The sequence below is a fragment of the Pseudorasbora parva genome, chromosome 23, assembly GCF_024679245.1.
Source record: "Pseudorasbora parva isolate DD20220531a chromosome 23, ASM2467924v1, whole genome shotgun sequence".
NCBI lineage: Eukaryota > Metazoa > Chordata > Actinopteri > Cypriniformes > Gobionidae > Pseudorasbora > Pseudorasbora parva.
The window spans coordinates 31288673-31311003 of NC_090194.1; the positions used below are offsets into that span (position 1 = coordinate 31288673).

Genomic DNA, 22331 nt, shown 5'->3' on the forward strand with positions numbered 1-22331 from the left:
CAAAAAAAAAAAAAGAAAAGTCCGAGGCAATCGCATACTGGACGGAATTTATGAGGAAAATTCATAATATTAATAAATATTAATTGCAAAATATTACAATTATATGTAGCAATTTCACACATGTATGTAAATAGCTAATGATTTATTTTCACTTAATTAATCATGTTTGATTTTTCCAAATGTATTTTGTGTAGATATTGGTTTTCTCTCGTCCCAGACGCAGACTTTCAATATAACATATAAAATTCATCATAAAAATATGAATTACATATGATATTGATCAAAAATATTAATTACATGCTAATCTACAAAGAGTAAACTATGTACTGTATATTGATTTTCTCTTGCCTTGTCCCAGATGCAGACTTTCAATCTAAAATATAAAAATCATCATAAAAATATGAATTACATATGGCAATCTAAACAGAGTACAATAATCACAAAGCATTATATTTTAAATATAAAAACATTAAACATTTACGATGATATGGCTGTTGTCAATTCAATTTTGTCGAATGTAATTTAATGAAATTAAGGTTTACGTTTTATCAAAACTTGACGAAAATGCCGCTTTCAATCTAAACCCAAACAAAACATGTCAACATGGCGGCTCGCATGAGTGAAAACGGTTCAGAAAGAAAACTTCAATTGTATCCTTTTATGTTGGTTTTAAATGTCCACAATATTAATTGTTAAACGTTTCTTTTGTATCGCAGGATTTATTCTGACTTATTCAGCTCTTATCTGCTTGCACGGAGGGGTATGTTCAGATAACATGTGCAGCAGCATCAGCCAATTATTAAGAAATCTTTCAAAGTTTTGATTTTTTTTAACTCTACAAAACATCAGCTTTTTAAAAGTCCCTTTCCCATCTGAGAGAGAGGCAACTATTGCCCTGCAGTCTTTGTCTCCTGATCCTGAACCCAGGAAAGGAGGAATCTCTAAAAATCTGAATGTTTCAGGACAAACACTGTCTGTGTGAGTAAAACCCAATCAACCATCGCCTAAATATCTAGCGTTCAAAATAGTTTGTCCTAATTTACATTTAGGTCGACACTTTCCCACACTGACCCAGTTACCTGTTTTTTTATTTAAAGTACCATCCCATGTGTTTGTGATTAATGTAATATTACATTAAGATCTATGCATATGTGGTTGTTAAAATACTGAATATTTCAATAACACAAAACAAAACATCTGATTTATGCCTTTATAGGAGATGGACTGCAGACGAAGCCCGTATTCTTCGTGTTTCTGTAAGTTCGTTTTTGGACCACTTGTCTCTAGTGATAGAAACCATGGATGCATTTGGACCTCCTGTTTCACAATGACACACTAAAACAAGCACAAGAGGAGAAATGCGGTTGCACCGTGTAATGTCCAGGAGAAACATCTGCTGCCATGTGTTCAGTATGGACTGCGAGGACTCGAAAAGCACAATTAACGTGTCTGAGAAACGCAACACATCATCATAATGTCATAAGAAAATGTTTGTTTTTTAGTTTGAGCTGTGCTAACGTTTTTAGCAATGCAACAGAAGCCAGAACATAGTTTTGTCATTTGAATAAAGATTTATTATTGGAGCATTGTTGAGAAAACAATACTGAGATGATTTAACAGTGTTCTAGGAAAGGTCATTGTTTTATAAAAGAGTAACAGATGTTGGTTTCTATTGGCAAACATCACTAAGATTCTTCAAACAAAATCATCTACAATTCTGGTGGATTGAAATAAAGACGTTTAAAAAAAAAAATAATCACATGGATTCAAGGGTTGTCAGGACTCTGATTTCTGCTTTCCTTTATTGTCCTACATAATTCAGACCCATAATTTAGTCAATGAGATGAGCCCGTTAGAAATGTGAGAACATTAAAACTTAAAATGTAAACCAAGTAATTAAAACAGCTTGAGGTCGAGACGTTTGCAGGAGACAGGAATTAATCATTCGTTACATTCATTCACTTAAAACTGGGGGAATGCTTTCATTCAAGTGAGAGAAAACTTGTCACATGGTTAAAATGATTGCACTTAATACTTTGTGAGCTCCCAGATTCGCAAAACGTTCATTCGACGACACCACCAAGGCGTCCCGCCTTCCTATCCGGAAGAAGGTATTATATATGAGAGCTTTAGGCACAAGCATTCTTTCTTTCTGGCCTTTGGCAGCTAATAACCTCTTAAATCATGCTGAAGATTTTGATATCATGACATGTTGGGCTGTTAATGTGTGTAGATTGTTTAGTTAAAGGAACACGCCACCGTTTTTAGAAATAGGGTTTATTCAACTTCTTTCCTATGTGGGCATATGTGGGGCACAGGCGAAGCACTGCTACTTGGGCACAGAAATATCGGCAACACATTGCGATCGCTCAACAGCCGTGATATCTCTGCGCCCAAGTAGCAGTGCTTCACCTGTGCTTCCCCATAATATAGTCCCAAGTCAATAACTGCCTAGGAAATCACCTAGTCTTAATCTGCATCGCTATTTGTACTTGTGAATACGCAGGCCACAAGAAGTAATTAGGAGGTTTTTTTGGGGGGTGTCGGGGTCACTAACTCGGGACATGCTAGCTGGCAACCTAGGATTTCATTCATTATGCTAAGCTAGTGGTGACCCTGCCAAACTAAAACAATGCATGCACTGAGACAAAAATGCATTTGCCCACATATCTAAATGTAGGAAATAAGTTCAATAAGCCCCATTTCTAAAAACGGTGGAGTGTTCCTTTAATGAATTGATTAAGGTTAATTAGGTTAGAATTTAGCAACAAAAAAAAGGAATTACAAGGAAGTGTGACTGCTTCTACACACACACAAAAAAGGCACAGACAGACATACAAGCAGGAGACGAGCATGAAAGACTATATTCTGCATGGATGAAAGAATACACTATAGAAGCAAAAAGACGATGCAAAAAGAAGACAAAAAAAAATCACTTGTAAATAATAGAATAACTATCATGTTTCATCACCTTCTCATTGAAATAATATCCTTAAAGGTAGTTATATTAAAACTGATATTGTGGCAAGGAGCTTCTTTACATTCCTAACAGTTCTTTACATACAAGTTTGGGGAAAAAAAGTGTTTTCTTCTGAATGCTGGATGTTTAGCACTATCGGGATCGGCCCACCCCGCGCTGGCTCTCCTCTGCGTCTCTGGTCCCCTCTGGTCTCCTTGCATCCCATCTCAGCAGCTGCAGCCGTCACCAGAGGACACAGGTCTGTCATCTCTCAGTTTGATCTGGTCTGGGAAGTCATATGTCTCCACCTCAGACTCCTGAGAAGTGAACGGCCGTTAGTATCAGTGGCGAGGTGCTGTTATTTGACAGGTGAAACTGCGCGTACCTGTTTGAGGGCGTTGCGAGCGATCGTTTGGAAAGCTTGGTCCACGTTGATGGCCTCTTTTGCGCTGGTCTCAAAGTACGGGATATTGCTTTTGCTCTGACACCACGCCTGGGCTCGTTTTGTTGTCACCTGCACAAGGTGGTCAATAGGTCAATATAGGAAATTGATATATGAACAGTGCCAGCCCACTTTTTCCTTTTTCCTTTTGTTGGTCCAGAAGTATTTTTCAATAATTTCTTCCATAGGGATTTACAAGCGTTACAAGCCATGAACCAAGCCAATCAGCCATGAGGCAAATCAGAACATTAAAAAAAAGTCTTTAAAAATCAGACAAGAATGCAAAGTGTACTAATTCACAGTGTACTCTATTGTGTACTTTAGTCTAACGGCTTTAGTGAGTGAAATAACTACAATCCCATGAAGCATTGCAAACAGCATATACTTACAGCTGGTCAGAATTTTTGGCACCCTTGGTGAATATGAACAAAGATGGCTGTAAAAATAAATCTGCAAGGTTTATCCTTTTGATATTTTATTAAAAAATTAGCAAAAAATCTAACCTTTCACTGAAGTAAAAGAATGTGGGGAGAAACTGTCATTATTTCTCCAAAACAAATTGACCATAATTATTGGCACCCTTTTATTCAATACCTTTTGAAACATTATTTTGAGATAACAGCTCTGAGTGTTCTCCTATAATGCCTGATGAGTTTGGAAAACACCTGACAAGAAATCAGACCATTCCTTCATACAGAATCTCTTCAGTTTTCTCTCATTCTCTATAGCAGTGTTTCTCAACCAGTGGGTCGCAACCCAGTCGTGAATCATTTTATAGGGTGTCGCGAGACTTTCTATGCTTTCTCCTATTTTCGAATCATTATTGCCGTAACTTTCTAACACTGATTCTAAACTGTCCTATCACAATAATGTATCACTGCCACGAACGGCTCTTATTGGACAAGGTCCTACTCTCCTTACGCAAGCGTTTTACCCCGTTGCTTGGTAATGACAGCGCGCTCGAGATGCCAGACCTATACTGTGCGCAGCCACGGCCTGTTGGCTTGAGACCTGAATTCCTTCTGGATTCAAACCAGACATGAATATCCAGCCCTCGCAGATCACGCAACGAAATTTCTCTTGCCATTCAGCATTACCTATCTTTGTGAGTCGGGATTTTCAACAGTGACTGCAATGAAAACAGAAAGCAGGAATAGACTGACAACAGCTAGTTTGAGTGCAACACTACGAGTTCCCCAATTCCACCGCGTCTGGATATCATCGTTTCAGAGCGGCAGTATAAAATGTCACATGCCTCATAGTCTGCCTAATTATTGAAAAAAAAAATAATGGAAAACTTTACAATATGGTTCATTAGTTAACATGAACTAATAATGAACTGCACTTTCAATATTTACTAATGCATTATTAAAATCTTGTTAAGATTAGTTAATGCACTGTGAACTAACATGCACAAACCATGAACAGCTGGATTTTTATGAAATAGCCTAGGTCTAAAATGTATCTTATTTGTTTCCAGTCTTAGTGGGTCGTATGACTGGCATACAAAAAAAAGTGGGTCGCAGTAGGCAAAAGGTTGAGAAACCCTGCTCTATCGGGTTCAGGTAGGGAACTGCCTGAAGCTTCATTTTGTGTTCAGTAACATTTGTGTGTTGATGTTTGTTTTGGATTGGTGTCCTGATAGAAGATCCAACCACAGCCCATTAAGAGATTTTTAGCAGAGGACGTCAGGTTGATTTTTAAATCTGTTGGTATTTATATCCATGATACCATGTCTCTGAACAAGATGTCCACAACATTAAAGATCTAGCAGTATTTAACTGTGGACATGGGGTACTTTTTAATCCCTGTTCACACCAAACCCATCTGGTGTGATTTCTGCCAAAAAGCTCTTTTTATAGTTTCATCTGACCATAAAACCAGGCCCCGTCTAAAGTTCCAGTCTTGTCTGACAACTGAATATGCTGGAGTTTGTTTTTGGATGCGAAAGGATCCAGGGGTAGTTAGATTTGTTTAAAAAGGCTTTCTGACCCCAAGAATAATAATAATCTGCGATTCTCCATCAGCTTTGGCAAGCCGAAGAAACTTCATTCAAAAACATTAAAAAAAAAAAAAAAAACTTAATTATTCCAAACGTTAAAATAAACAATGCAAGAAAAATGTGTTTAGAATATTCTGAATTTATCTAATGGTTTTCTTTTCAGATTTTGATGTCAAATGCAATTGAATGGAGACAGACCTGTCTGTTCTCCAAGTCGATTTTGTTGCCCAGCACTACAAAGGGGAAGTTCTCCGGGTCTCGTGGGCTGGCCTGAATGAGGAACTCGTCCCTCCAACTGTCCAGGGTTTTGAAGGTGTTGGGCGCTGTGACGTCATACACCAGCACGCAGCAGTCCGCTCCACGGTAAAAAGCCACACCCAAAGACTGGAAGCGCTCCTGTCCTGCCGTGTCCCAGATCTGAAACGGCCATGAGAATATTACAGGGTAGCATTGAAAGGGGGGATTCTGAAATCCAATGCCGCTTCAATATACTGTATATATTAGGGCTGTGCAATATATCTAAATTATCGAAATATCGCAAATGTATATAATCGCAATGGCACGCAATACCTGAATGATTTTAATAGGCTACTTCAACATTGTGATTACACACACAGTTATTTCAAAACGGCTGTCTTGATGAGTATTCATGTAAACTCAGTCGGTTATGCTTTAAAGGTGCACTATGCAACTTTCCGTCCACTGGAGGGCGCCTATTCAAAACAAATGTGTAGTTTGATGACGCAAAGTGTGAGCGCAGCATCTCTGGACATGTGTTCTTCTCATCACAGCCGGTGGAAAATAGGACTCGGGCAGAAATCATGTTCATGGATGCGGTTATTAACGTTACTGTAGTGTAAAGCAGAGCAGGACCGAGTGTTGTGGACCTGAGCACGGCTGCTGGAGCGATTGTTAAACAAATACCCGCCTCGCGAATACCGGGACTTTTATTATGACGGGACGGGACACAGTCGGCGGGGGCCTGCACTGATCCGCTCTTCCGGTTATGATTTTGAGGTAATGCAGCTCTGTTTATCATATTAGATACATTTAAGTGTGTTTAAAACGATGTTATGACGTTACTCCGTGCGTTCACTCGTTCACACTGCTAAGAGAAAAGCGCTCCTGCCAAATAAAAGCCGAAACCGAGGGTAGCGCAGATATGACGCGATTGACAGGCGACTCCCTCAAATGCAATGCTGACACGTCCCTGTCCTTAGTTAAAATAGCAATTTTCTCACAATTTACAAATAGTTGGAAACATCTGGGATATTATAGGTACTGAACTGAACAAAATATATAACACCGGCCTAGTGGTTTTTGGATATTTTACTGCAAAAATACTACATAGTGCACCTTTAAGTGAAGGATATCAGTCGGGAAAGAAACCAGATGCGTGTCAATGGGATCCGTGCATTAGGTCTTAAAGTGACAGGCGGCTAATACAGAAAACCTGCCGCTGTCTGTCAAACAACAAAAGAAAAAAAAAATCACTTGGCTATATAAACTTTGTAGCATTATTATGTATCAGTGTATATTTTATTTAATTCAAGACTGTTTTTACTGTTCTTAATAACAAAGATCAGTTAAAATAACAAAAATAATCATCCACCCCTAGTTCAGGTGTTCTTGTTTATCTGGATGTTCTTGATGTTCAGTTTTAGGTTGATATAACTATGTATTACCAAGTTAAGGAAATAGTTTTTGGTATTTAAAGGGTTTCTTCAGCGATTAGCATATGGCTTTGTATCAGTAGAAACCCTGGAGTATATTCAAATGATTGTGCTTTCCCCCCTCATATCCCCGAGACAAGAGATTATTGCATTTTATTTCTGGAAAAATTCCTCCTATTATGCAAATTGACGATTTTTGCATCATAGGAGGAATGTTTGGCCAAAGGCTAAAGACTACAGCCAGCAGAGGGAGCCATTTCTGCATGTTTTATCTCGGACATGGGCGAGAGTGAGCTTGCAGTGTATTTGTGCTCAGACTGCAGAGAATGTGCTCAGTGAAAAAAAGCATTTTTCTTTTAACCTGGAAAATATGGTAGCTTATGAACTGCACTTGTTTCAGAGTAATGTTATTGTTAACTTTTTTTCTTTCCCTATTAATGTTTGCTGCTGCATCCTTTACGTCTATGGCTGATCTCAATTTCTCCAACTACAGGCCATAGATCAAAAAGAAAATGCGCGCTGCATTAATCGTGCGTTAATAAAATTAGTGCCGTTAAAATTCATTTGCGTTAACGCGTTAGTTTAATCTTTATTTTATATAAATGATATTCAATATAAATATTTTATATTATATTGAAATTAGCTGATAACCACTGTTTTCTTCAGAGCGTCTGTACAGCAGAATCAAATTCTGTTGCATTATTTTCCTGTTAACACTGTGAAGCTGCTTTGAATCAGCATTGTAAAAAGCGCTGTATAAATAAAGGTAACTTGACTTAAAGGGATACTTCAGCGCTGGGAAGATGAATCTGTATTTAAAATTGGTCGTCAATGTAGTAGAAATGTGAAATTATTTTTTAATTTGGTGCCTTCTAGACTGAGAAAAGACAGAAAATGTATTTTTGTCTCATGGGGATGAAAGACAACAATTCCCAGAATGCTTCGCTGCCCTGTGAGGCCATTCCCAAAGCCACCTACTGGATTACTGTGACTGAGTTGGAGAAGAAACTACAATTAAAAACTGAACGTGTCTGTTCAATATAATGAGTGAGTCACCGCACGAGTATCACAGCACTGAGCACTAACTGCAGGAGTCAGATAAATGAGCTGAATGAGCTCTCGTGATGAGAGCTGAGGTAATCGCGACTACACTCGCGGCATACATTCACAACGCGACTTCAGTCTGGCGCGTTTCAGTTCATGCCTTTGCAAGCTTAACTTTCATAGAAATTAATTTAAGAAGTTAAAAGACTTACATTGCTCACCATAGCTCCGTTTTAAATGAGTGCCTGTAGCTGCGAGCTGAGCTCTGACATGCGGCAAAACATGCGGAAATGGCTCCCTCTGCTGGCTGTAGTCTTTAGCCTTTGGCCAAACATTCCTCCTATGATGCAAATATTGTCAATTTGCATCATAGGAAGAATTTTTCCAGAAATAAAATGCATAAATCTCTTGTCTCAGGGGGATATGAGGGGGGAAAGCACAATCATTTGAATATACTCCAGGGTTTCTACTGATACAAAGCCATATGCTAATCGCTGAAGTAACCCTTTAAAACATTGCGATGGATAATGATCTCATCGGAGGGGATATTCTTTTACTATGTTTCTTTACCAGTGGTGCATAAGAAGCAGGGGGGAAGAGAGGAGGGGTCTTGAGTCCCTACCCCTTTGAAAGTGCCCTTTTCAATCGCACCTCAGTGCCCCCGCGAGCGTGATTTCCACCCGTGGCCGTGAGGGACAACTTCATTATGCCTTGGCCATAATGTCAACCGTGAGTGATTTTCTTTTTTTCGTTCGTTCTTTGACTTTGATTAACATTAATGACATTATCATCACAGCAGAAGATTTATTAGGATATGGTCACTTTAAGACCTGCCTGATGACAAGCATCCCATTTTCCCACACTTCTTTAAATTAATTTAAGACTGTATTTAAATTATTTGAAATTGTACATTGAGGATACTTATGTACTTTGAGGAAATTTGGGCATAATTATGAATGTTTTTGTTCGTTCGTGAGCTGTCTGAAGCAGTTTCTGTGCGTGTGAGTTGTGTATATCACACAGATAGGAGATTCATGTGCATTGATAAAAGCAAGATCATATAATGTAACATTAGCCAACAGATGCTGTGTTAATTGCATTAAATATTGTTAACACGTTAAACTGAAAAAAATAATTGCATGCATTAACTCAATTTTGACAGCCCTAATATATATATATATATATATATATATATATATATATATATATATATATATATATATATATATATATATATTATACATACACAGGGCTTGACATTAAAGGGGGGGTGAAATGCTGTTTCATGCATACTGATCTTTTTACACTGTTAAAGACTTGGAATCCCATACTAAACATAGACAAAGTTTCAAAAGTTAAGGTGGACGTTTGATGGGAGTATTTCTTTGTCAAAAATACTACTTCCGGTTAGTCATAAGTTTCGGCAAGTTTTTTTTGATCATGGGTCCACTTGACGTTAAAATTTCGGAATTTCCTTGTATGGGCCGTACGGACAATTCTACCAGAAGGGCGTGAGAGAGAGAGAGGGAGAGAGCGAAAGCAACAGCCTACGCCCATCAAAGCGCTGGCTCGTAGGCTGCGCTGCACAGGTGATGTGACTTCAAGAAATTAACAATGTCACCAAAAAAGTGCGTTTTTGGTTGCCAGACCAAGACAGTCCTTTATAGATTGCCAAAAAACCCCGCGTTAAGGCAACAGTGGATGGAATTTGCTTTTCCGGATCAGCAACTGAGTTCCGCAAAGGTTTATGTCTGTTCACTGCATTTCGGTGCCGACTGTTTCATAAACAAGGCCCAGCTTGACGCCGGATTTTCCGATCGCCTAATGCTGAAGGATGGAGCAGTCCCAACGATAAAGGTCCCAACGTTAGAACCGCAGGCGGTGAGTGAGACTGCTTCAAATGTCTGTGTTTTTGCCTATGCTCATCGAGTAGCCCAAACATGATCACGTATAGTTAATTGATCAATGGAGCATGCGATGTGTAGTGCGTGTACATTTGTTTAGCTGGCCACTATATGTGTAACTTTATGTTTGTGTATTGTAAAAGCACTCCAAACAACAATACACAAAGAGTGGGGAAATATGTTGAACTAAATAAGCGCGCTTCTTCATTCAAATGCGCTACTATTCCGTGTCTTTCTATGTAAACACTAGCCTGCCGTGCAAAACCAGTCCGCTTACTACAATTGTCTACACAAACCACGCGTAAACACACACACACACACGTGCACAACTGCACTTCCCACATGTACACCTTCAAAGACAAAAATATGACGATATAATTCAAGTATAAATATGTAAATAACACAAGTCGCTCAGCATATTATATAGTTAGTGTATAACTTGTACCACATAGAGACGTCCTGCTCTAGTCGTTTTTGCTGCTGCTCCTGTTCAACTGCAGCCTCTGGGTCTGATTCCGGATCATAGATGTATGGCTGTATCTGATTAAAAGCCATATTTTTATTTTGAATAAAGTTTTTTCCCGCTGTTAGGGATGACACAGCTTTACGACGCACTCAACCTAATAACAGCGGCGCGCACATCATTATTTAGCTCCGCTCACACGATACGCCCCCACCCGCTCGGCTTTTTTCGGAAAGACTCGGAACAGCGCATCTTTCTTATATAATTATAAAAAAAATAAAGACTTTTCGGAGATATGCAGGATGCAATGCTACTCTATAGGTACTCAAGATTGACATGACACTGACTGAAACTGAGTGTTTCACCCCCCCTTTAACTTTTTTGCTCACTAGCCACCGTGGCTAGTGGTTTTCCAAAGTTACTAGCCATTAAGCATTTTCACTGGCCACAATTTTGCGGATTGGAAATTACATTTTATATGATTAAAGTTGACTTTGGCATGCTTAAATTACTTGATTTTGAGTCATTTTACCCTTTCAAACTTTCACATGCAGAGTGACCACCCAAATAAAGACTACATTTTATATCAGCTGGGATGTGCAGGTGGGCAAGGACTGGACAATTACAGCAAATTACACGTGTGTGCACTTGTATTTGATTATTCAGGCACAAGGAGCAATGTTGGTTACCAGTTACTCTACATTCAATTAATTAAGTTTCACTACACTGAAGCTGGGGGTAGCTCAAATGTAGCAAGCTAAGCTACAGCAACTTGGCAAAAGTAGTTCACTACATCTAAGCTATTTTTTATTTATTTCATTTTATATTGAACCACCTTCATTCCAATCAATGCTCTCAGTGATCAATATAATTCAAGCAGATAAACATGCATACTTTTTCAGTTATTGAAAAATTGTCCGAAATCAATTTGGCAACAAAAACATTTGATCCATAATATTAATATTAATATTCCATAATAGTGTTCATCTGTATGTGTATGATATGCATACGCACCTGTTTGCATGTTTATGCTCAATTTAGTTAATTTACAATTCAGCTCAGCTCAAAGTATAGTAGCGTGCGTGCGTGTGTGTGTGTGTTCTATCTCCTATCTCCATGGAAAAAAGTTTCATTCATTCATATCAAGAGGTGGCCATACTGGACCCCTATATAAGAGGTGTTTATTCAACAGACACAATAGATTCTTTTAAAACTTTGCACTGAAGATGATTTGTCTTTTGTCACCGCGCGGATGACGTCATGCGCGTACAACAGCAAACTGAGCGCGCGGAAACAAACGTCAACTAGATAGTGCACGTATCCAGTGCACGCACCGAACCCGTCTTTCCGCGCTCACTGCCAAAGGAGTCCTTTGCGCGTCTGCGCGAGGCAGAAAGGAACATAATATGTGAAGTATATCAGCGACTTGGCAGTTGTGTTTTGCAATTTGAGCTTGATCTTCAGAAATGCTTGGGAAAGTGCAAACTAAAAATGTAGTTAAGCTAGTAGCGTCGCTACAAGTAGTGACGCTATGCCCAACACTGGAGAACTGATTGCGCATGGGACAGAAAGAGAGCACGCTTCTGTTGTGTGTCATTCAATATCCCGCCTTCACTTACTGCAAGTTGATCGATAAAGAATTGTAATAAAATGGTAATTTTGTGATACGACGGTCTTGGCATTTCATTTGGCTGTAGGCTGAAATTATATTCAACCCGCCAAAGTGGCTAGTGGGAGTGGCTGCCGTACCCGCCACAGCCGAAATCTACTCGCATTTGGCGGGTGTTAATGTCAAGCCCTGTATGTATGTATATATATATATATATATATATATATATATATATACACACACACACTGATCAGGCATAACATTATGATCCCCTTCTTAATATCTTGTTATTCTTATGTGGTACTGTGATTGAAACTGTGATGCACTGTGTATTCTGACACCTTTCTATCAGAACCAGCATTAACTTCTTGAGCAATTTGAGCTACAGTAGCTCATCTGTTTGATCAGACCACACGGGCCAGCCTTTGCTCCCCATGTGCATCAATGCGCCTTTTTTTTTAATGGCTCATGAGGCAATGAGCCATCAATGAGCCCATGACCCTGTTGCCGGTTCACCACTGTTCCTTCCTTGGACCACTTTTGATAGATAATGACCACTGCAGACTGGGAACACCCCACAAGAGCTGCAGTTTTGGAGATGCTCTGATCATTATTTCAGATGTAATGATGCTCTATCATTATAATATGATAATATAGAAAGCAAAAGTGAAAGTATTTTTAAAAAGGACTTGGCTAACATTATACGAGGTAAAAAAATAAATAAATGATAAATAACATGATACCATGTGCTGAACAAAAATTTAACATTTAAAGAGTCATACCTGCATTGTCACCAGCCTGTCATCCACCATCACCTCCTTGGTAAGAAAATCTGCACCGATAGTGGCTTTATACTGATTGCTGAACTTCTTATTGACATATTGGTTCATCAGAGAGGTCTTACCGACTCTGATGGACATAAATAGAAGAGCCATTGTTGTATAATCTAAAAGTGTGTGCCTCAAAACCTAATTAGATAACACTGTCAGGCATGACTGTTTCAGAAGGCCATCACTTACCCAGAATCCCCGAGAATGATCACCTTCAGGAGCACCTTTTTACGAGAAGCCATCCTTGTGGACTAAACTGTGCCTGAATAATACAATTAAACAATAAGATCAACTATACAAGTCAATTTAATATGCAATTATTAAGTGTTTTGGTGTGCAACGTCTAAGCAAATGACCTGCAATGGCTGTGATTGCCAAACACACATTTTGAAAAGGGAAGGTGCACGATGTCAGTCATGTGCCCAAGCGTCAAATCTGCCATATTGCGTGTAATACAAACCGTGGCATGAATGTGAATAATTCTGCTTTTCATTTATTGACAATACAAAGATGCTTGGTGCCAAAAGATACTTGATGCAAACGATTAGCTTTCAAACCATGCTAACCAGCTGCAAATGTCCTGTCACATATTAAAATGTCAGTGTTGAAGTTTACAAGACATTTCTTATCTAGATTAATACAATCCAAAACCCGTCTAATGTTTTTAAGTAACGTTAATCAATATAATCTTATTTTTGTGCTAAAGCTAATAAAAGCTAGTAAACAGACCGTGGATTTAACCTATTTTCACATTTTATATATGTAAATAAGCACGTTTTAAACCATCATAACGCTTACATCTTATATTATATCATTTTAGAGCGTATCAGTCAGCAACAGTTTCAATATTTTTTCACTTGTCACTTCTGCTGTGTTAGCGTAGACGGCTAGCTTGTTAGCATGACAAAAACTCACTTTCTGAGGAGAAATCCCACCTTCGGCGCAACAATCTTCTTCTGTCATGCAACAAAAACAACCAAACGCGACACCTCCACCGTCTCTGGTGACTCTGGACACACTCTTTGGGTCGTCTTGCGTGTTTTAGGATGGTTGGCACGGTAAGTTCAGCACATCCGTGTGCAATAATGAGCAGCAAACACTCCCTCCTCCCTTGACTCAGCTCAATGTTTATGTCTGTGAGCATCGCTGAGCTTAAAATGCAAACGTGTATTATGCATCTCTTTAGTGTAGTGATTATGTCTCACATAAACTACATCTATCTATCTATGTGAACGTTTGTGGTGTGATGTTTCTTTTTCTTTCCTTTATTGCCAGGCAGAACGGTTACTAATATTTTTGGGGAAATGTGAAACTAAATATTGAACTAATGCAGTTGGTTTATTACACAACAACTATTTAATATATAATATATTAGAAGTTCGTTAGGGCCAGTCATTTTTCTGTTGTATTAACAAATTTATACATTTATTCAGCAACGATGCATTAAATTGATCAAAAGTGACATTAAAGTCATTTATAACATTACATTACAAAAGATTTTAATTTTAAAAAAAATGCTTTCGGAGTTTCTATTCATAAAAGAATCCTGTTTTTGTTTTTTTCCATATTGATGATGTTTCTTGATCAGCAAATCATCATATTAGAATGATTTCTGAAGAATCATGTGACCCTGAAGAGTAATGATGCTGAAAATTCTGCTTTCACATCACAGGAATAAATACTTACTTTTAAAAAATATATACAAATACAAAAAAAAAAGTTATTTAGAATTGTAACATTTCAAAATATGACTGTATCTTTGAACAAATATATGCAGCATTGTTGAGCATAAGAGACTTCTTTCCTTACAGACAAAAGGTAATCTTACAAACCCCTAAATTTGAACTGTAGTATATGCACTGAAAACTAATAATAATATTTTGTCTTTATATAAGCATAAGTTGATTTGATCATAGATAAAAGTTGTGGAATTTGTACCATCTATTTAAATAAAAACAGCAAAAAGCCAAAATCCACTTCTAAAAGTTCAGTCCCAAAAGGCTGTATTGATTTCATGAATAAAGTATCTTAATGTGTAAGGGACCTTAAGAGTAACAGCACACCAAGACGACAAAGAATGTTGAGAAGATCAAAAGTGTTCAAAGGTTGGCTATTTCTGAAGGACAAGCAAATGATCACAGACTTTGAAACTCTTACATGTGGAGAGATAAGATCAAAGTTTACAAGACATTTACTCACACAGACTGATTTTATATACATTTGATTATACAAGGCAGTAATACACTCACAGAAACAAGCAATGGGAAGATTTCACCAGCAGAGTTCACTGTTAAAGTGACTAGTATTTTACATTAGATACAACTCAGTCTCCAGCCTTAGAAATCATCATCATCGCAAATGTCCAGATACACGTCGAAAGCCTCGCGGTTGCAGTTTCCATCAGGGGTGAAGACGTACTTGTGGAATGTCCCATCAACACATATGGCTTTCAAAGAGAGATACATGTGATAAGAAAAACTGATGGATCAATAATGGTCTTGGGAAATAAAAAAACACATACCAATGACAGAGTTGACGTTTTTGGAGGTGTTCTTCCCAAAGGCACAGATGCAAGCGCACTCAGCCGGCACCGTGAAATTCGCCAGAGACCACTGACTGTCCACGTACTGTCCGATGACCGGACCCACCTTTCCTACACGTGCCAATCTACAGAAGACAAGAAGCCAGGCATAAATGCCAGTGACTCTCAAACTATAACTAAGATATTTGTACAAAAACACTGTGAATGTTACAGACTGTAATTAAATAAAAATTAAGTGCTTATTAGTGACATGATCAACCAAGAATGTTTGTGAAGATCTTACGCAGAGCGACGGTTCAGTTTGGTGTCTTTCAGAGCAAATATGTGCACAGTTCCCTTGTCGCTTGAAGCACACAGAAAGGATGAGTCATGGCTGAAATTAATACTGGAAAACAACAGAATTCAATAAATAACCATTTTTATATAAACTTATTTAATAAAAATGTTAATAAATTAAATTAAATTTAGTAGTGGCTGAAATACTGGGCAAGAGTTAAATAATTAATTCATCAAATAAATTACATTTATTTTAGTCACGGTTGAAATAATAAAAACAACAGAGTTTAATAAATCACAATCTCACATTAATGAAATAAAATTTTGTTGTGGCTTAAATTAATTTAAGAAACAACAGAATTCAATACATTATTATTTTTATGTAAACTAAATTATTAAAATAAATAAAATGTTGTTGTGACTGAAATTAATACTGAAAAACAACAGAATTCAATAAATAATAATCTGTCATATAATAAAATAATATAGAATGGAGTTGTGGCTAAAATTAATACTGAAAAACAACAGAATTCAATAAAAAAATAATAACAGCAATATAAATTAAATTAAATAAACATCAGAATTCAAGAAATAATAATCTGATCTATATATATATATATATATATATATATATATATATATATATATATATATATATATATATATATATATATATATATATATATATATAAATCTAAATATATAAATTTAGATTAGCTCTGTAGATAAATAGAAATTGTGAATATTAGTTTCTTTTTTTAAATAGATAGTTTGACCAGACAGTGAAGGAGAGCAGCCAAGTGTCCAGCATATATGCAAACTCCTTCAGTACGGTTTAGAAAGCATCCCAGGATGCACCTCATGAAGTTAGAGCTAGTTAACAAAGAAGCTCAAACACTATACCAGTAGAGTGTAGCAGGGTCAGTTCCTCTTCGTAGTTCCACTAGCTTGTCTCGTGTTGTAGTGTCAAACAGGCGGATCAGCGTGCCCTTTCTGGAGGCCGACGCAACCACGCTGCCCAGCTGGTTCAGTGCCAGGCAGGCGATTTCACTTTGGTGGGCGTTGATAGTGAAAGGGGCAGAAGATGTGCCAGGTTTTGTGTTGGAAAGTTCCTGTTAAAGAATCATAAACAAAGGGTGTCGAACGACATTAGAGTGAGTCATTAATGACAGAATTTTCATTTTTAGGTGAACTAACCCTTTAAATAATAGTAATAACACAACTAATGTGTTATTTGACTGCAAATTTTGACTGCAAATTTTAAAGGGATAGTTCGCCAAAAAAGGACATTTTCTGAATGGATACCGCTTGGTTGCCGCTTGAAAAACCACACCGAACGAACGTAACGGTAATCCATACGAGCCCGGTGGATAATAAAATATCGCTTCCAGTGAAATGTGCTGGCACATTCACAAGCTCAGCTTGACATAAGTGTGAGTGTGTTGTGAAGTTTGCGCGAGAAGTAATGCGTAAGCACATAGGACTGTCATTTCTCGCACAAGCTTCACAACGTTCATGATCATTCGTATGACAGTAGACCGGAAGAAATGATTTCTAATGCATCTAAAGTTAAAAAAAGTTACAAATCGGGGCTCAAAATTGTGCCCAAAATTTAATCTGTGTGACCTCAAAATATATCTGGGAGCATTTGTACGAGTGCAAATAAATGCTGAGGTGCGACCTATTTTCATTTCTCTACAAAACATTCGTTAATTACTGTGCAGTATGTGCCCGATGTGAGCTGTTCCACCGTTCCATCAGATTACCAATTAAACTTCATCTTCACACTCTTAACTTTAAAGCAGACTTTAGGTTGGTTAATATTAGCTGTCAATCTCTCCCTTTCACTGCACTCTGTTATCAGATGAGAGAGGGCTGACTAGTGCACAAAATATAAAAAGCTGAAGAGAGAAAGGAGCAAGTGAAAGAGTTTTGTATATCGCTATGTAATTTTTTCACAATATCGTGAAGCCCTACTCACGAGCAACCTACTTTAAGCTTAAATGACGAATGGGACACGCTACGGTCTTGTGGACATAACGGACAAGTGCACACAATGGCCATTTTAAGTCCACAAGACCGAAAGTGCACATGAAGTGTGCCATTTGGGACAGAGCCATAAACAACTACCTTATTCTTGAATGAATCAGTCATTTCAACAAATCGTTTGAATGAACGACTCAATGAAATGCCCCCACCCCCAAGTCATCTTAATAGAAAAAAAGTCTCCCAATCACCCTGATTTCACCCTATTATTTACAACTGTAATAAGTCTAATAAACCTTACCACTAATTGTAGACTGCCACATTTGTGTCCGGGGAAAACCACCAACTGCTTTTCCAAACTAGGACAAAGGTCACACAAACCTACAAAACCAAAAATACAGTGATTAAGAATAATACATACATCAAAAACAAGTAAAGCCTCTCACAAGTAATGCTCTCACCTTTTGGGTTATCTCGAGTGTCAAACTCAAAAAGCTTGACAGGGTTGTCTGGGAAACTATAAACATAGATCCTGTTTTTCAGGACAATGATGATTCTTCACATCAAGGAGAGGAAATGGGATGTTATTAACACAAACTGTATTTTTAAATGAAATGACGAAGCACTAACGTCTTAGTGGCTGTGTATCTTACTTATCGTGTCTCATGCGCACAGCAAGCACTGGTTTGGTGAATGTGAACTCAAGAACTAATTTGTCCTTAGGGTCTCGGACTTCCTGAGCATCATCCCATATTAACACTGTCAAAGATGAGATGAAACATTAGATAACGTTGGGGGAAAAACTGTTTATTCCAGCTTTGCAAACCGAGTTTGAGCCATCTTAAAGTGTTAAGGGTAGTTTATCCAAGTATTAAAGTGCACAGCGTACCTGAGATCTCAGAGAATTTGGGGTTGACGCCGCCTCCCACTACAGCCAAGAGGTTTGATCGATGAAGCATTGAACACAGGGCAATGCTGCCCACCTGCTCATGATCTACATCCAATCAAATCACAGACAATTAAAGGGATAGTTCACACAAAAATGAAAATTCCTCATTCATTACTCACCTCATGTCATTCAAAACCATAAATAAAATGTGAATAAAAGCATAAATTCAATCTGTTCATCATATAGATCGTGTCTATTCAGAAAATTTGGACTCAACTGCTAAATTCATATAGATTCGTTTTACGATCTCATTATGAATTTGTGGTAGTTCGTGACGTTTTGTGGAGGGTCAGAAAAGATTTCCTAAAACATATCTTCATTAGTGTTTTCGAAGATTAATGAAAGTCTTTTGGAACAACATGAGGATGAGTAATTAATGACAGAAATGTCATTTTTATGTGAACTAACCCTTTAATATATAATTTTACACATAACTTTTCTATAATAAAAAAAGAAGAACAAAATATTTTACCTAAATGGCCTTTTTCCATTAAAGGTTCCACATTATAAATGCGAACACCTGTTTCCATGGCACAGCAGAAACAACCTAAATAACATGGGAATCAGAACATGAATACAGTGCAGATCATTAGTATATCATTAACAGTATTGTGACTGATATTTCGATTATTGGCTTTATTTCCGCTTTAGCTGGTTTCAAAATCTACCTGTTTTCTATCTATCTGTTTTCAGAAATGCTGTGAACTATGAGTAAATATTATGCAAACATATGTTTATTTGATTTAAAATGTAGGTCTCATTTGTAATGATAAAATTGTATTATAATTGTATTGTTTTATATTGGCCACTGCTCTCTATATATGAATATTAAAATGGCCAATAACTATTTATATGTAAATGAATAATAGATAGATAGATAGATAGATAGATAGATAGATAGATAGATAGATAGATAGATAGATAGATAGATAGATAGATAGATAGATAGATAGATAGATAGATAGATAGATAGATAGATAGATAGATAGATAGATAGTTTTAGACTCACTCTGGTCCTGGTTGAACTGAAGGCTGTTGACTCCTCTCTGCTGGGCCATGGTGTCAGAGAAGAGTTCGCCGCTGGTTTCTGGTATCTTCAGGCGTTATATGGTCTAGATCTGATCCTCCTGGATGAGCAGGACACAGCGGTTTAACATGTTAAAGCTGCAATCACAACATGACTACGAGAAAAGCAAGTTAACACCATAGGTCAACACATGCAAGTTAAACAACTTCCTTTTATAATTTATAATCAGGTTTTTTGAAAACTTAACAGCTCACTCACCATTAAATTTTAAACGAGATGACAGACAACTAAATCAAAATGTGTTTATAATGTTTAATGTAAATTTGATATCGCACATTAGGCAATAACTGCACAGCTGCTGTTGTTGTTATTATTGTCGCTGATCTCTTCCTCTAGGAAGATATACGGAAGTGTTCCCAGAGCATTACTGCCCCCTTCTGGACTGGAGGAGAGCGCAAGAGAAGCCCAGAAGTCATTCGGTCCGATAGGTTTGTTTTGATATTTCACGTGATAATAATCTACGTGATAATTTTCTAACGAAAAATAAAAGTTCGTGTTTACGTAATAGCCTATTTGTGTGTGTACTGTGTATAATTATTATGTATATATAAATACACACATGCATGTATTTAAGAAAAAAACATAAAGCATGCAAATATTTCTTAACTATAGCCTACATCAGGGGTCCCCAATCTCAGTCCTGGAGGGCCACTGTCCTGCAGAGTTTAGCTTCAACTAAAGGTTGGAGCTAAACTGTGCAGGACAGCCCTCCAGGACCGAGATTGGGGACCCCTGGCCTAAATGAATGAGTGTGTATTTATATATAGGCTACACAATAAGTATACACAGTACACACACATTATGCAAACACAAACTTTATTTTTGGATGTGATCAATATATATATACACACATATACACACATACATATTGATAGGATAGCATCTTGCAGTTGATGGAGATTTGTGGGTTGCACATCCAGGGCACAAAGCTCCCGTTCCACCACATCCCAAAGATGCTCTATTGGGTTGAGATCTGGTGACTGTGGGGGCCATTTTAGTACAGTGAACTCAATGTTATGTTCAAGAAACCAATTTGAAATTATTCGAATTTTGTAACATGGTGCATTATCCTGCTGGAAGTAGCCATGTCAGAAACAATGCTCAGGTAGGCCGTGGCATTTAAACAATGCCCAATTGGCACTAAGGAACCTAAATTGTGCCAAGAAAACATCCCCCACACCATTACACCACCACCACCAGCCTGCACAGTGGTAACAAGGCATGATGGATCCATGTTCATGCAAATTGTAGCCTCTTTTTCCTATTTGTAGTGGAGATGAGTGGTATACCCGGTGGGGTCTTCTGCTGTTGTAGCCCATCCGCTTCAAGGTTGTGTGTGTTGTGGCTTCACAAATGCTTTGCTGCATACCTTGGTTGTAACGAGTGGTTATTTCTGTCAAAGTTGCTCTTCTTTTTATGTTTGAATTTACATTGTGAAAAACAAGGTTGTGTTCCGTATAGTGGTGCTCAGCAATTTTATCGTCATCATATCAGTTGTGATTTAGATAGACTAAAATAAAACCATTAACATATCAAGTAGTATTGTGCCACAGTGACACTCTTATCCCAAAAAGTATTGCTATACCATGATACTTAAGATGTTGTCCCACGGTGAGTAATTTTTCCCTGTTGCACCTGCACAAAATTTGAGGGTTCCCCTACCTGTCAAATCCCACTTTAACCCTGACAATAATAATAATAATAATAATAATAATAATAATAATAATAATAATAATAATAATAATAATAATAAATGAATAAAGATAATAATAGAGATATAAATAAGCATGGCATCATGATGTTAAATATCATGTTATTTATTTGCAAGCGTGAAAAGTCTAAAAAGCAGTAAAACTGATTAATGTAATTCACTTATCTGTCCAACAGGTGTCAGCAAGTAACTAAATAAGAACGCTCATTCGTTTACAGTTTGCTAACACACAATTCATAAAACAAATCAAAAATCATTTTCGCACAACTAACACAATCTCAAAACTACACACCAGCTTGTGCAAACCTCAAAAATCCGCTTCAAATTCAAACATTTTAGTCAAAAAAAAATTATCTTGTCAGAATCAAACTTTGGCCTTATGACACAAAACCTTCAAATAAGCCTACACAGACTACGCCGCTGCTTATAGAGAACAATTCAAAACACTGTTAAAAACAATTCTATTTACAGTTATTTTACATTTTACACTAATGTCTACATTATACAACATAAAACTAAATAAATCAGTTCAGCATCCTCAGCCAATTGCAGTAGGCTAACTGGTAATGCTCGTGTTCACCAAACATACGAGAGCAGTTCTTCTGACTTTCTCTCCCTCCAGGCTGTCATCTGTCAGTTCTACAAAAATGTAAAATGTAAGTAGGCCTACTTGGCTAGAAATCAGTTTGACAATTAAGAGTTTAAAGGTGTACAACGCAATATATTATCCTGAGATTCTGATTGTGTGATTCTGATTGTCTGATCTTGTGTTTTCTGAATGAGAACATGGTTAAACCTGTGTAAAATGAGGACATGTAGAGTTTTCCAGAAAACTAAGAAAATCGCAACATCTG

General features: G+C 37.4%; 3 protein-coding genes across 4 annotated transcripts; 1 reads left to right on the forward strand and 2 right to left on the reverse strand.

Annotated features, from left to right (window-relative positions):
• Nucleotides 1-560: 560 nt before the first annotated feature.
• LOC137062601 (L antigen family member 3-like) lies at nucleotides 561-2909 on the forward strand. The gene is made up of 3 exons (XM_067433500.1): nucleotides 561-650; nucleotides 850-978; nucleotides 1217-2909. Exons 1-3 carry the CDS (start codon nucleotides 604-606, stop codon nucleotides 1329-1331), a joined length of 291 nt encoding a protein of 96 aa, XP_067289601.1. The 5' UTR covers nucleotides 561-603; the 3' UTR covers nucleotides 1332-2909.
• Nucleotides 2910-2913: 4 nt separating this feature from the next.
• On the reverse strand, nucleotides 2914-14049 carry zgc:100918 (Ras-related protein rab7-like). Of its 2 annotated transcripts, none has more exons than XM_067433499.1 (6): nucleotides 13862-14049; nucleotides 13116-13188; nucleotides 12879-13005; nucleotides 5602-5820; nucleotides 3345-3473; nucleotides 2914-3276 (listed from the first exon to the last, which is right to left on the reverse strand). In XM_067433499.1, exons 2-6 carry the CDS (start codon nucleotides 13166-13168, stop codon nucleotides 3187-3189), a joined length of 618 nt encoding a protein of 205 aa, XP_067289600.1. In that variant the 5' UTR covers nucleotides 13169-13188; nucleotides 13862-14049; the 3' UTR covers nucleotides 2914-3186. The 2 variants fall into 2 exon arrangements, with proteins under 2 accessions (XP_067289600.1, XP_067289599.1); XM_067433498.1 differs by having other exon boundaries at nucleotides 13842-14049.
• A 955-nt stretch (nucleotides 14050-15004) lies between these two features.
• On the reverse strand, nucleotides 15005-20122 carry wdr45 (WD repeat domain 45). Its single transcript, XM_067433497.1, has 11 exons — nucleotides 19965-20122; nucleotides 19689-19806; nucleotides 19152-19226; nucleotides 18620-18724; nucleotides 18384-18489; nucleotides 18192-18286; nucleotides 18032-18111; nucleotides 16648-16856; nucleotides 15752-15853; nucleotides 15448-15593; nucleotides 15005-15372 (listed from the first exon to the last, which is right to left on the reverse strand). Exons 2-11 carry the CDS (start codon nucleotides 19735-19737, stop codon nucleotides 15263-15265), a joined length of 1077 nt encoding a protein of 358 aa, XP_067289598.1. The 5' UTR covers nucleotides 19738-19806; nucleotides 19965-20122; the 3' UTR covers nucleotides 15005-15262.
• Nucleotides 20123-22331: the final 2209 nt, after the last annotated feature.